Source organism: Cucurbita pepo, chromosome 1 (genome assembly GCF_057944985.1).
Source record: "Cucurbita pepo subsp. pepo isolate OVF chromosome 1, ASM5794498v1, whole genome shotgun sequence".
Taxonomy (NCBI): Eukaryota; Viridiplantae; Streptophyta; class Magnoliopsida; order Cucurbitales; family Cucurbitaceae; genus Cucurbita; species Cucurbita pepo.
The window spans coordinates 20,912,237-20,925,024 of record NC_141798.1 but is presented as its reverse complement, the minus strand read 5'-3'; the positions used below and the strand labels follow the sequence as shown (position 1 = coordinate 20,925,024).

The 12,788-nt window shown below is 37.3% G+C and overlaps 3 protein-coding genes across 6 annotated transcripts; 2 read left to right on the top strand and 1 right to left on the bottom strand.

The window, feature by feature from the left end:
- The first annotated feature begins 177 nt into the window (after positions 1–177).
- Positions 178–1,334, top strand: LOC111786791 (large ribosomal subunit protein bL27c-like). Of its 2 annotated transcripts, XM_023667015.2 has the most exons (3): positions 183–637; positions 794–895; positions 982–1,334. In XM_023667015.2, exons 1-3 carry the CDS (start codon positions 344–346, stop codon positions 1,156–1,158), a joined length of 573 nt encoding a protein of 190 aa, XP_023522783.2. In that variant the 5' UTR covers positions 183–343; the 3' UTR covers positions 1,159–1,334. The 2 variants fall into 2 exon arrangements, with proteins under 2 accessions (XP_086977889.1, XP_023522783.2); XM_087121763.1 differs by lacking the exon at positions 794–895 and having other exon boundaries at positions 178–637.
- Positions 1,335–2,145: 811 nt separating this feature from the next.
- Positions 2,146–9,125, bottom strand: COP13 (Proteasome component (PCI) domain protein). Of its 2 annotated transcripts, XM_087121739.1 has the most exons (11): positions 8,800–9,125; positions 8,356–8,471; positions 8,008–8,254; positions 4,675–4,732; positions 4,484–4,573; positions 3,855–3,920; positions 3,200–3,289; positions 2,892–3,050; positions 2,694–2,815; positions 2,530–2,602; positions 2,146–2,452 (listed from the first exon to the last, which is right to left on the bottom strand). In XM_087121739.1, exons 1-11 carry the CDS (start codon positions 8,982–8,984, stop codon positions 2,384–2,386), a joined length of 1,275 nt encoding a protein of 424 aa, XP_086977865.1. In that variant the 5' UTR covers positions 8,985–9,125; the 3' UTR covers positions 2,146–2,383. The 2 variants fall into 2 exon arrangements, with proteins under 2 accessions (XP_086977865.1, XP_086977866.1); XM_087121740.1 differs by lacking the exon at positions 3,855–3,920.
- A 182-nt stretch (positions 9,126–9,307) lies between these two features.
- On the top strand, positions 9,308–12,732 carry LOC111803834 (Pentatricopeptide repeat (PPR-like) superfamily protein). Of its 2 annotated transcripts, XM_087121721.1 has the most exons (4): positions 9,308–10,593; positions 10,723–11,951; positions 12,110–12,412; positions 12,483–12,732. In XM_087121721.1, exons 1-2 carry the CDS (start codon positions 9,430–9,432, stop codon positions 11,749–11,751), a joined length of 2,193 nt encoding a protein of 730 aa, XP_086977847.1. In that variant the 5' UTR covers positions 9,308–9,429; the 3' UTR covers positions 11,752–11,951; positions 12,110–12,412; positions 12,483–12,732. The 2 variants fall into 2 exon arrangements, with proteins under 2 accessions (XP_086977847.1, XP_086977843.1); XM_087121717.1 differs by having other exon boundaries at positions 9,309–11,951.
- Positions 12,733–12,788: the final 56 nt, after the last annotated feature.

Here is a 12,788-nt window from a genome sequence, read left to right as displayed (position 1 = left end):
TCTTTATAATTTCATTTTACATTATATGACTTTTCTAAATTACAAATCATCATTGGAAACTAGGAATGCAAATGATTTGTGATTAAAATGCAAGATGTGCAACTTGCTTGGCTTGGCTTGGCTTGGCTTGGCTTGGCTTGGCTTTGGAACATTAAATTTTAAGCTTGGCCATAGCGTCGTCGTTTCATTTTTGGCTCTGTTTTACAGTTTCTCTGTAGAATTGCGGCGGTTGTGATTCCAAGGATAAGGTTCGCATTCGCTCCCCGTCTTCAATCCTGTTTCGTCCCTTCCATTTGTTCATTCATTTTCTGCGCTTCAAAATTTGTTTCTGGTCATAGCGGAAATGCCTGTTACAGCCATGAGTTTAAACCTAGTTGGTGCATTCAGAGGCCTCTCTCTGGTCTCTTCCTCTTCTTCTTCCTTCTTCAAGGGCGATTTCGGCTCCATTCAACCCCCTCCCAACCTCTCCGTCTCCTTTCCTAACAGATTCCCTTTAACCATCGAAAGTGCACACAAGAAAGGTGCTGGAAGCACCAAGAATGGCCGCGATTCTAAAGGCCAGAGGCTTGGCGTCAAAATCTTTGGTGATCAAGTCGCCAAGCCCGGTTCCATTATCGTCCGCCAGCGCGGAACCAAGGTAATTCCTCCATCCGCACATTTTTTCACTTCAATTTTGAAGTGGATACCCGTTCCGCCCATTGTCTAGGGCATTTATGAGCATGGAAGGGGGTTAAAACGCAGACGTACATCAATTGTTTGTAATTGAGTTCTGTTGTTGTACCATTCGTTTCAGTTCCATGCCGGAAAGAATGTGGGGCTTGGCAAGGACCACACAATTTTCTCATTGATTGATGGGCTTGTAAAATTTGAAAAGTATGGACCTGACAAGAAGAAGGTTTCACTTCGAACCTAGACTTTTCAATATGTGGGTAGTGTAAGTTACATTGCAGGAATGTAAGTGTTATACTTATTTGATTGCAGGTGAGTGTGTACCCAAGAGAAGTGCAGCCTGAGAATCCCAACAGCTATAGAGCAAGGAAGAGGGAGTATTTCAGGCTGCAAAGAGAGCGCAAGAAAGCAAGGAAGGAAGGCGTTGTTGCTCAAGCTCAACTAATATTAGCTTCCACTGATGCACCAGAAACCAATCCAATTTGCTGATCTCCAGAGGCTGCTCTTCATTCTCTGCTTGTTGAAAAGCTCTGATGATCTGTTGCAGTAAGAAGGTCTGCTTCACTAGCTTCTGTTTTCTTTAGTTTGTGCACATATAATTTGCTGGATTCTTCGCAGGAACATGTTTCATAATTATTCTCAATTACCAATATTCCCTTGTTCTACTTCTTGCCCTTGAGATTTTCTGTCAAATTCATAGCCAATTTTGGAAATATCTCAGATGACAACTTTCGCTGCTTTTTGTTGGCTTAGCTGTGAGAATGGCATATAACAGATAATACTGAGTGATTTTGATGAATCTTCTGTTGAAATGGCATACAACAAATTATGTTTATTGGGAATTGATAACATAAGAAAGTTGAGGATATGGTGCATAAGATATTGAAAAGAAAGTAGTAACATATTCCTGGTATTCCTCTGTGGATAAAGACCATCAAATATGTTATCAAATGACTTCCCTTATGTGTTTCTCGACCCGAACCCCGAACTCTATCGAGCTAGATGATCATTGACATCAGGGGGCAAAATCAAGAACTTTTATGAGGAAATTATACATTAAATTCTACATATGTAATCTTTCAATTTTGAAAATTAGGGCTAATTAGAGGAAATTATTTAAATATTTGGATCTTATGTTCTTTAAAAAGAGGGTAATTATTTTCTGTCTCCACTCCTCCGTGCTCATTGAAACTTGAAGTTTGATTACAACTCTATAGGTATCACATACTCCACTGGTGCAATAGATAGAGGCTTTGCATATGAAATTGAAGGGCGTTGGTGAGTTTTATTAAAGAAAAGTGAACGCTGGTTCTTCCTGGATCTCGTCGGAAGATGAACAAGAAATTAGTCTCATTGTTGATGTGCTTTGGACGTCTACTTAATAACTAAATGTTTAGACTTTTATCTTTGAACTTTCAGAAGCCTTATCTCTGTGTCCCAGAGGATAGAACAGAGGATGGAATGGACACTTCAAGAAAGGGCAAACGCAAAATTAGTTTTTGAGAAAAGAGGACGGATTACAAACATACATTTCTCACGAGGAGCAAATGGCCTTTTAACAGGCTTCGTCTCTTGGAACAATAACGCGAGGAAGGAAAAAGATACAAATCATTTTGCATTGCTCTCCTCAAAATTCCCTGTTCTATAATATCCACAGTACATAGGGTGGGGGGTGGGGGGGGGGGGGGGGGGGGGGGGGGGGGGGGTTATCCATTCAAATATTAAATTTTTGAGGAACAGAATCGAAGTCATCATAATCGAATCTCTGCCTCTCTCTTCCAGCCTGAAAACAGCAAATTTTCATTTTATAGTTTTACCTATCTACAATTCAAAATCAGATTTTGATTTAGAGATGCTCACCTTTGCTAGATACAGAGGATCATATGATATACTTTCATCCATTGCAGTCAGCTTTTTTGCAAGTTTCATCATCCTGTAGCGAGTAGAGGAAGGAAAAGAGCACTGAAGTATGCTAAAAAACCTGAACCGAACATCCCACAATCAATCAATCACAAACATCATACCTCTGGATCGACGAGTCAATATGCTCAACCATCTTGCAGGATTTGTACTGTTCAGAATCCTCTAGAAAGCTGACCATTCCATCCTTTTGATTAATTGTTGCAAAAATCTCACCGTCCTGGATCTAAAATTGGAACAAAAACTGATATTACAAGAGATGGAGGTTGATTAATAGATTAATCCTGCAATTATGAAATTACCATTCGTAGCACATGCATTTCAGCTTCCTTAGGGCTGTTGAGTTTAACAGAATTGGCTATATCTTGAAGAGAGAGGGTCAAGTACGTCTGCGTCAATCTCTGAATGTTGCGTTTATACAGAGAAGATACAGCCTGCTTCACGAGTCCAAGATTGTTGTCCTGGTATAACACGACCAATAACTCATATCAAGAACCCAGAAGCATACAGATGATAGATCGACAAACCAAAGGTCTCTTCTCTGCTGCATGCACACACCATTTAATTGGACCAATCTGAAGTGATAACATAGTGAAATAGGAATTCTTACATTTTCAAATTTCTCCCTGTTTGTTTGAAAAACAGTGTCTAATTCGTCAACGTTTCCCGTGCTATAACTATTCGCCAGTTCAATGTAGGGCTGTAGAAGAGGAAAGAAAAACAAGTAGCATAGACACGTCACTTGGATCACATAAAAGGGAAGGGGGATACAAGCACACGGATAGCAACTGGATCTGATAATACATTTTTTCGTAACCCAAGTGCATAGTTTCCATCAGCACATTTGAAGCAAAAATATACCAAAGTAGACCAGCACTAAATCATTCACTCTAAGAGCAATTTATATCTATTATACCCACAATGCTGCTTTGATCAATCATAAATAAGATTGCGTTCCACCTATATACAATCTAGATGGCATCTACATCTAGAGCTTGATGGACAATTTTTCAGGATTGCAATAAAGAACTGCATCACTCATGGCAAAGAAAATTTCTAATTTCAAGCAAGTCTAGATCCATCGATCCATTGATGGATTTGATTTTCATTTCTAAAATTGATAACTAAATCCAAAAATGATCATTGATTCCTACAGTTTCAAAATGAGGTAACTTCACATTTTGTTGAAATCAAACATTGAAATAAATGTATCTAAGTATTTGTCCATGAACAAAGAGAAGCTTTTCAGTTCAAATTTACAGTACCTGACAGAAAATTTTCAAATTTCTCTGTGCTACTGAAGAAGTGTACTTCGGGAGACTAATCGAAAACTGCCATCAGATGCATGTAGACGCAAATTAGTCTCCTTAACATCATAGGAAATAAAAGCATACTAAGTGACTCAAAGCTAAAAGCAACAAGAACCCCGTTATGCTGCAAAGTGTTACTGTGTTTAAAATTCTATGAAACAAATATTCGAGATAGTTTGCTCAGCTAGTCAAAATCCAACGATGATCACACAATTTACATTCTTGTTGAGGAAATAATAATTACACATTACCCACCTCCTTGGTGGAACATCTCATTTTTTCGAGATTTTTTTCCGTAGGTCGAGGCTTATAGTTACCATCAGAAAGGTGACAAATATGGAGATAGTAGAGCCATAAAAAGCTAAAAAAACAGAGATATGAGAATATTTATTAACTCTAAGATCTGATTGACAATTGTACCAGTATTCAATATACGAAGCAAGAACAGAATTCATATTTTATACTCCTAACATAATGAAATCTAAAAAACAACCTCCAGATATTCCTTCCTCATTTCCAAATATTTGAGGCCTTAAAATCAATGATAAAAACTAACAATAAAGCAGATAGAAAGAATAGCATACTTGTCCATTGTAAATGAGGGAGAGCAAAATGTACTTTTTATATGCTTCAACAGCTATAGCATTCATTGATGACATTGGAGAAGTTACAGCCTGTAACAAAAATATGGGGAGTGGCTGTCAGATCATCCAAAAACACGTTAAAAAATTCAAATCAAAAGTATCAATGGAAAGAGTTCCATTAGATGGTGCACATTATGAAGAAGCTCAAGCGCTTTAGGAAATAGCTTTAGTCCTATGCAAATCATCCCCCTGTCACATAAGAAAATATCATCAGAAAATCCCTATTTATAGAGAAAGACAAAATTGAATCTCAGCATATGAATGATCTCATAGAATTAAATTATGTATCACATTTTTTTATAAGGACAATGTCATTCACAACTTACAACAAGCCTGCTTAAACATAGTTAGTTGCTTTCCTATTAAATAAATGTCTTTTATAAGACAGTTAAATGATTGAATAAATGAAGTTCGGAGAGGCCTGATTTTTCAAAAAATAAAAAATAAAAAAGAAACTTAAATGTGAAACCAAACTTTCATTAACAAGGAATGAAAGTCAGCTAACAAGCTAATTAACAAATAAAAGCCTGAAACAAAAGGAAGCCAAGAAAACAAAATAAACAATATACAAATATACTCCGGTTGTTAAAAATAAAAGATAAATGATCATTTCAAAATATAAGAATACATATAAAGGGCAGAGGGAAGCATAAAATGGGCCAAACCATTCCTCCACCTAATACTCCTTTACACCCTAAAAAAATCTCCTCCATCTCTTCACAACAAAAGCAACTCATGAAAAGCCTTTCGGTTGTCTTCACTGAAATTTCCAATTTAGGGCCAATGTCACACCCCCGAAATGTCCAGCCGTAGAAAATTGACATCTCCATGAGATATAATCTAAGTCCTCTAACATGCATTTACAAAAGACAAACTACTAAATATCCAAAACCAATAGACAACGACCCTTGAACAAAGATAGTGGTCTTAATGCTCATATAAGCTACTTATTAAAACTTGAGTTGATGGATTATGGTAAATTTAATTTTATATTAATATTTTAACACTCCTCACTTCTGGGCTTGAAAACTTGTAGAAGACCTAACAAGTGAAAAAAAAAAAGTAATTGGGGAGGAAAAGATATTACAGGGGTTCGATTATCGAATCTCCTGCTCTAATGTTGGGTGAAATCACCAATAAACCTGGAAGATTAAGTTGATAGGTTATGACAAATTTAGTTTTATATCAATACTTTATCACTACCAAACATGAAAAATTTTCAAGATTTCAGGACAACTTAACCTTGCAAAGCATAGGACAAGAAAGGTAATCTATGAAAAGGAAGAGCATTCAATGCGAAAAGATTGACAAGAAAGCACTCATTGGGACTTGGAGTCCAACCATGAAAGTCTTAGTACCTCGGGCAAAGATGGAAAATCATATAGAAGGAAAGCAGAGAGGATAACCCAAGCTTCTATATCAGGAAAAAAACCTCTTAAAGGTTATAGAGGTGGAAAAAGCAATAAAGAAGATCATCACCCTTCCAAAAATACACCTAGATCCCTCCCCAATGGAAAACTTGAATAATCTGTAAAAGCAAGAGAGACCCATAGAAATAGCCTTCCATCAGTTCCTGAAAGTGTCTTGAGTTACTATAGTCGTGTTCTGTTCCACTTTGCTAGATGTCACCTATTTTGCCTTACTAGCTATAACCACTTAGCCACAAGAGTAAAAAATTCCATATCTTCAACCTACCCTCTTCAATAGACTTTGAGATAAAATTTTCTCCACCCTTTTGAGGATACGGAGAGATCCTACTTTTAAAACAAATTGAACAAAAGTTAGTCTTCCTGTAAGGAGGCAGATTATTTTAATCATGGCAGGGATCCAAAATGTAATTGACCTAAGATTACACCATAATAAAAGATCCAAGTAGGAAATGTAAAAGCCTCATGCCTCGCAGGCGTAGGGAAAATGTAACAATTAATGCTAGAAACAAAAAACTTATCCCAATTGATCATAGCCTAGGAATATTTGAACCTTATTCCTTCCAACATATAACTTTCAACCAAGTACCTATCTATCTCTCTAGATGAGAACTTATTTAAGTATGTGAACCACTATGAGGAAAAGGAATGCTCACGAAGGTATTTTTTTTATAAGAAATGAAAAATTGTATTAGCGAAAAAAATATAAACAAGGAGGGGCGATGAGTTATTCCCATCACACCAAAGGTTTACAAAAAGGCCTCCCAATAGCAATGACAGAGGATTGCCCTACCTAATTCTCTTAGTTGAAAAGATTTTAATTTTGAGCTTGCTAACCACTAAGAGGCCCTCCATTAGAAGATAGTTTTAAATGGGATCTCCAACAAACCAGCCCAAATCCCTTTTTTTCACAAAACTGTCCAATAATCCCAATTAACATGATTATAATACTTCTCAAAATCAATCAATCTTAAAGACAACCCCTCCCTTTTTACAAATTTTACTCCCCATAATCTTTGATTGATTCGGTAGCAACAAAAGTTTCTTCAAGAACCCATCTCCCAACAAAAAAAGGCCCTAGAAACTGAAAATAGTGTGGAGAGCACTCCCCTCATCCAAGACTTTATTATTAATTTTATATTAGTTGGTTACCAATCTGATGGGCATGAAGTCTTCAAATATATCATGTATTATCCTTATTTAAAAAAAAAGAAAAAAAGAAAAAGAAAAAAAGATGTTGATCTCATCCATAGTCACATCAATAATAACACTATCGTAAAGCAAAACACACAGACGCCACTAGCTAGTTGAATGGACAAAGAAACAAACTATAGATCAGGTGCCTTGAGGTTATGGGTTTAAACTATAGTGTCACCTATTAAATGTCTTCGAAGTTTCAAGAAACCAATGTTGCAAGGTAAAAGGTAAAAGGTGTTCCACCAAAATTAGTCAAAGTTGCACCCAATTGTAACAAACCCTAACGAGCTACTACAATAAAAGGAAAAACAATACAACAAAAAGTAAATATGATCTACTCCTCCAAACAGCAGAGCTCAAAAAGAGATCAATAGAAATTTTTGACTAAATGGTAGCACACACATTAGCATAATATGAAATAAGTCAAAAAAACCTAGATTAACTACATAAGATGTTTCACATACACCATAAAATTTCTTAACGTTATAATTCTTGCTTAGCTAGAAAAGCAGCCGAACTCCATATGGAAGCACTATAAAAGCCTTTTCACCCTAAATCATTGACCACTAAACATATTTTAGATGCACCATAAAAGTCCTCAAAGATGACATAGAATGAAATCAACATCCAAGAGAAGGGGGATAATAAAGAAAGATAGAAAGAAAGAAAGAGGAGATATCATTTGCAAAAATTAAAAATATATATATATAAACTTTGAGAAATAACATATGAAGGAATAACCAAGTTGACAAAAAACATGAAGATAATCAAATGCATCTTTACTAATGAAGGAAAAATACATCAATTGAGAGTTCACGGTGAAGAAGAAAAGTAACTCACCCGTAATAACAATAAAGAAACAGGTCCCTTGGTTGATCAACCTCAAGAATATCATTATCCAATATAGATCTGCCAGTTTTGTAGCACTTGGCTAATAAGCAAAGAAGGAGAAACTCCGGATGTATAGTGGTTAAATGTTCTGAAGAGATCTGGAGTTTTCTAATAGCAGTAAGAAGCGGAGCCACCCCTCTAATTGGAGCTTCAAGTAGGACAACTTGATCTTTCAACCTCTTGCAAACTGAGACGACTGCGCAATCGGCAGAATCAAATTAAAGATAGTCGAAAATCCAGATAGCAGTAATCACACATGTTATTAATAATAACGATCAATTTTCAGGAATGACTTGCATTTTTCAGGTGCTAAACGAATCTGCTCCGGGTTGCAAGAAGAGAGAAATCTTGAAATAGTCAGAGCAGTTGAACTGTATTGCTCTTGTGAAATTGGAACGGATGTGTATGCCTCTCTGCAAATATATTTCAAGAAAACATTATAGGTCAGTCCCTCTGCATACATATTCAAAAATGAAAATGGTAAAAGGATTTAATCAGATGCATTTCCATGTCTGCTCCAACCACACACTCGTCAATACAAACCCGTCAAACGGCAATTCTTGGACTCCGTCGCTTCAAACTTATACCAAAAGAAATGATTGCTAAAAAAAAATCTCTCACCGATAGGAATGAATCCTTAATAGTACTATAGTAGTGTAACATACAAGAAAGGCAGGCCAGGCCCTAATTTGTCTAAACAACCAACATCCAGATAGAACAATTCAGAGAATAAAAACTTACAGAATGTAGAGATATCCTAAAGAATGTTTGGAAGCATCAAGTTGAGCCAATGCAGAAGGTAAACAAGCGGTGTCGGAGTGAAGCAGTTCTTCTGATTGCTTGAGAATAGTATGGAGACGTGAGATATCGCCGGCGGTGCTGGACAGCCCTTGGATTTGTGCCACGAGAACTTCAACCGTGCCCATGATCGGGTAATGCGAAGCTCTCAGTTGAAGCTTAACAGTGGCTCTATCACCTGCACAGGAGGAGTACCTTCGAGAGAGTCAATTGAAATGGAGCTTTCTACTGATCGATCACTCCTTTCTTTCTTCTCAAGTCGGAATCCGATGGGTGAATTACCAGATCGTTGGAAGAAGGGATTGAGCCCATGTCCTACGGCCTCAACTCTATCTTCTGGGCTCTGCGCTATGTCCGGCCCAATAAGCTTGGCCCAATAAGCTCAGCCCAATTCCTCTTTTAAGCAATAAAAATTTAAAATTAAGCATATAATTTATAAAGAAAATATTATTTTCCCTTTCGGCCCATTTGGTAGAATTGCCCTTCCATCTCCTGCAACAGTTCAATTTTCCCAGTAAGAATTGCTTGTATGGCGGGCTCTTCCATGGCGGTCGCCTTCCTGCAAAAGACCAAATGAATAGGTATTGGGTAATGCCTTATCGAACATGGGGGAGAGCTCATATGTCAGCAAGGGGAAATATTTTGCCGATGGTTCCACCGTTGCGCACGAAGTGGTGCGCCGTCTCCTCCCGGTTTCGATGTTTACAGGTTTCTTCTAATTCAGCTTCTACATGTAACTTTCTACCATTTCTTTTCTCTAGAAGATGGTTGAGTCAAAGTCAAAGAGTCCCATCCTCATTTTTGCTTCAAACCAGACCATTTCCTGATTATTCTCCTAAGAAGCCTACAATTAGAGATGCTGAACTTGTCCATAACATCACTGCTACAATTAAGTTGCGTCGTTTTGAGCCCCTCCGACGCACTCTAAAGCCTTATGAATCCAGCTTTAGGCATGATCATCTGATTTGGGTACTGATGAACATTAAGAATGACTATAATTTGGTTTTGGCTTTCTTTGATTGGTCACGGATTCGTAGAGATCCTTCTCTGGAAGCCCGTTGCATTGTTATTCACATTGCCGTGGCGTCAAATGATCTTAGAATGGCTCATGAGCTGGTTCGTGATCATTTCTTGAACTCAAATCTGGGGGTTAGTGTTACAATGGCTCAATTTACCAACCGGCTGATATACACATATAAGTACTGGGGGTTAAATCCCATTGCATTTGACATATTTTTTCAGGCCCTAGTTGAATTTGGTTCTTTTAGTGAAGCAAGAATACTGTTGGACAAATGGTTGAGCTATGGATTAGTTGTCACCGTTGATTCTTGTAATTTTTTTCTTAGTCGCATGGCTAACAATTCTGAAGAAATAGGGATGGCCATTAAGTTTTTTAGAGAATATGGTATTAGTTGGAATACTACATCTTATAACATCGTTATTTATGCTTTATGTAGATTGGGTAAAATAAAAGAAGCCCATCGGTTACTCATGCAGATGGATTATAGGAGTTCTACACCTGATGTTGTTAGCTATAGTACCGTGATTGATGGATATTGTCAGTTGGGAGAATTAAAGAAGGCATTGAAGCTTATAGATGACATGCAAATAAAAGGACTGAAACCAAATAGTTATACCTACAATAGCATAATATCACTTTTGTGTAAAATTGGCAAGCCATTTGAAGCAGAAAAAGTATTGAGAGAGATGATGTCTCAAAAGATTGTTCCTGATAAGGTAGTCTACACCACTCTCATACATGGTTTATACAAATCAGGACATGTTCAAACTGCAAATAAACTGTTTGACGAAATGTTGTCTAAGAAGATCGGTCTTGATTATATAACCTATACAACTCTTATCCAGGGATTTGGTCAAAGTGGAAAGGTGATAGAACCACAAAATTTGTTCCATGAAATGATTAGCAGAGGGTTCGAGCCTGATGGAGTTGCTTATACAATGCTAATCGATGTTTATTGCAAAGCAGGTGAGATGATGAAGGCGTTTTCTCTTCATAATGAGATGGTTCAAATGGGACTGACTCCAAATGTTGTTACTTACGGTGCCCTGATTGATGGGCTTTGTAAGCGTGGAGAACTGGATACAGCAAATGAGCTTTTGGATGAGATGCACAAAAAGGGCCTTCAACTAAATGTATGCACTTATAACTCGATTATTAACGGTAGTTGCAAAGCTGGAAATATTGCACAAGCAATAGGATTGATGGCAGAGATGGAGGTGGGTGGAATTAATCCTGACACTATCACTTATACCACTATCATTGATGCCTATTGTAAATTAGGAGATATTGGTAGGGCTCATAAACTTCTTCAGGAGATGTTAGCTAGAGGGCTTCAACCTACTGTTGTTACATTTAATGTTCTAATGAATGGATTTTGTATGTTGGGAATGCTTGAAGATGGTGATGTGCTGTTAGGGTGGATGCTAGAGAAGGGCATTGTGCCTAATGCAATAACATACAATACTCTCATGAAGCAGTATTGCATTAGAAATAATATGAATACTACGACTGAAATTTACAAGGGGATGCGTAATCAAGGAGTGATCCCTGATGGTAACACCTTCAATATTTTAATAAAAGGGCATTGTAAAGCACGGAATCTGAAGGAGGCGTGGTTTCTATATAAAGAAATGGTTGAGAAAGGATATGTTCCCTCTGTTACTTCATATAATGCACTCATAAAGGGGTTTTACAAGAAGAAGAAAATTTTGGAGGCAAGGGAACTCTTTGAAGAGATGAGAGGACATGGGTTGGTCGGTGATAGAGAAATATACAATATCTTTGTTGATATATTCTATGAAGAAGGAAATATGGAGATAACTCTTGATCTCTGTGATGAAGCAATCGAGAAATGTCTACTTGTTGAGAGATAAAAAGGAAAGAGCTTTTAGGTCAATACATTTCTCTGTGATGATCAAATTTCAGTTTCACAAGCTTCATCAGGCAAGCCAATACTCTATAGATTATTGATCTGAACTACCTGCACAGTGCCATGGGAGCTTCAAGATTATTGGTAGAATTTCTGGAATGATGGTGGAGGTGCTAGGATTGAATTTCAAGATGTTAAGTCTATGTAAGAGCTTGCCATTTGTTTCTTGTCAATGTCATCATAACATTTTGCTTTCTCCTCTAGCTGCTTTAGGACTATATAGTCCTACTAAACCATATAGTTCTGAAGCATCCAAGGATAAATGGTACTCAGCAAGCTAACAAGTTTTCATTTTTGTCCAGGTTCTCCCGCCCCTTGGAGGCATTTGGGAGAATGTTGTAACATACATGAAGATCATCTCATACTGCTGATTCATGACTCTTTCCTTTGATTATTACTTCAAAGCATATGCCTTTATTTCAAAGTTTGATTATAAACGCCGAACCAGTGGTCTACTCTCGAGAAACTGTGGGATGGTCAAAAGTGTAGAACTGTGGAGGGGGGAGGGAGGCATCTTGAGTCTTATCGTGAACCCGACAAGGTGGTACAACACTCGGCCTATTCTCTACTGTACTCGGCTTTTCTTTGCAGATGACAAGCAGCAGGTATGATAATTGTAAATTTGAGGATTTCTTACCCATATATCTCAATGCATTTCATCAATATTTTGGACAGCCAAAACGTGAGAACCGCCACCTCTCAACACCAAACCAGGCAGCACCTCCTCTGCTACAGCTGAAGGTCCTTGGAAAGCCAAAACCATTGCTCACTGATTCATGGAGCGCCAGTAAAGGATGCGTTTCGAGTTTTTTTAGTTCAACAACTTTATTTTATTAATTAGTTTTCAAAAGATGGTGTATGTTGTGTGTTGATATGACTCCCATTCAATACTATAGAGTTACTCAATACTTTCTTAGATCTTAAATCATGTTCAATAGTAAAATGAAAACAAGTTGAGTTATTGACAAAGGTTTATATTGA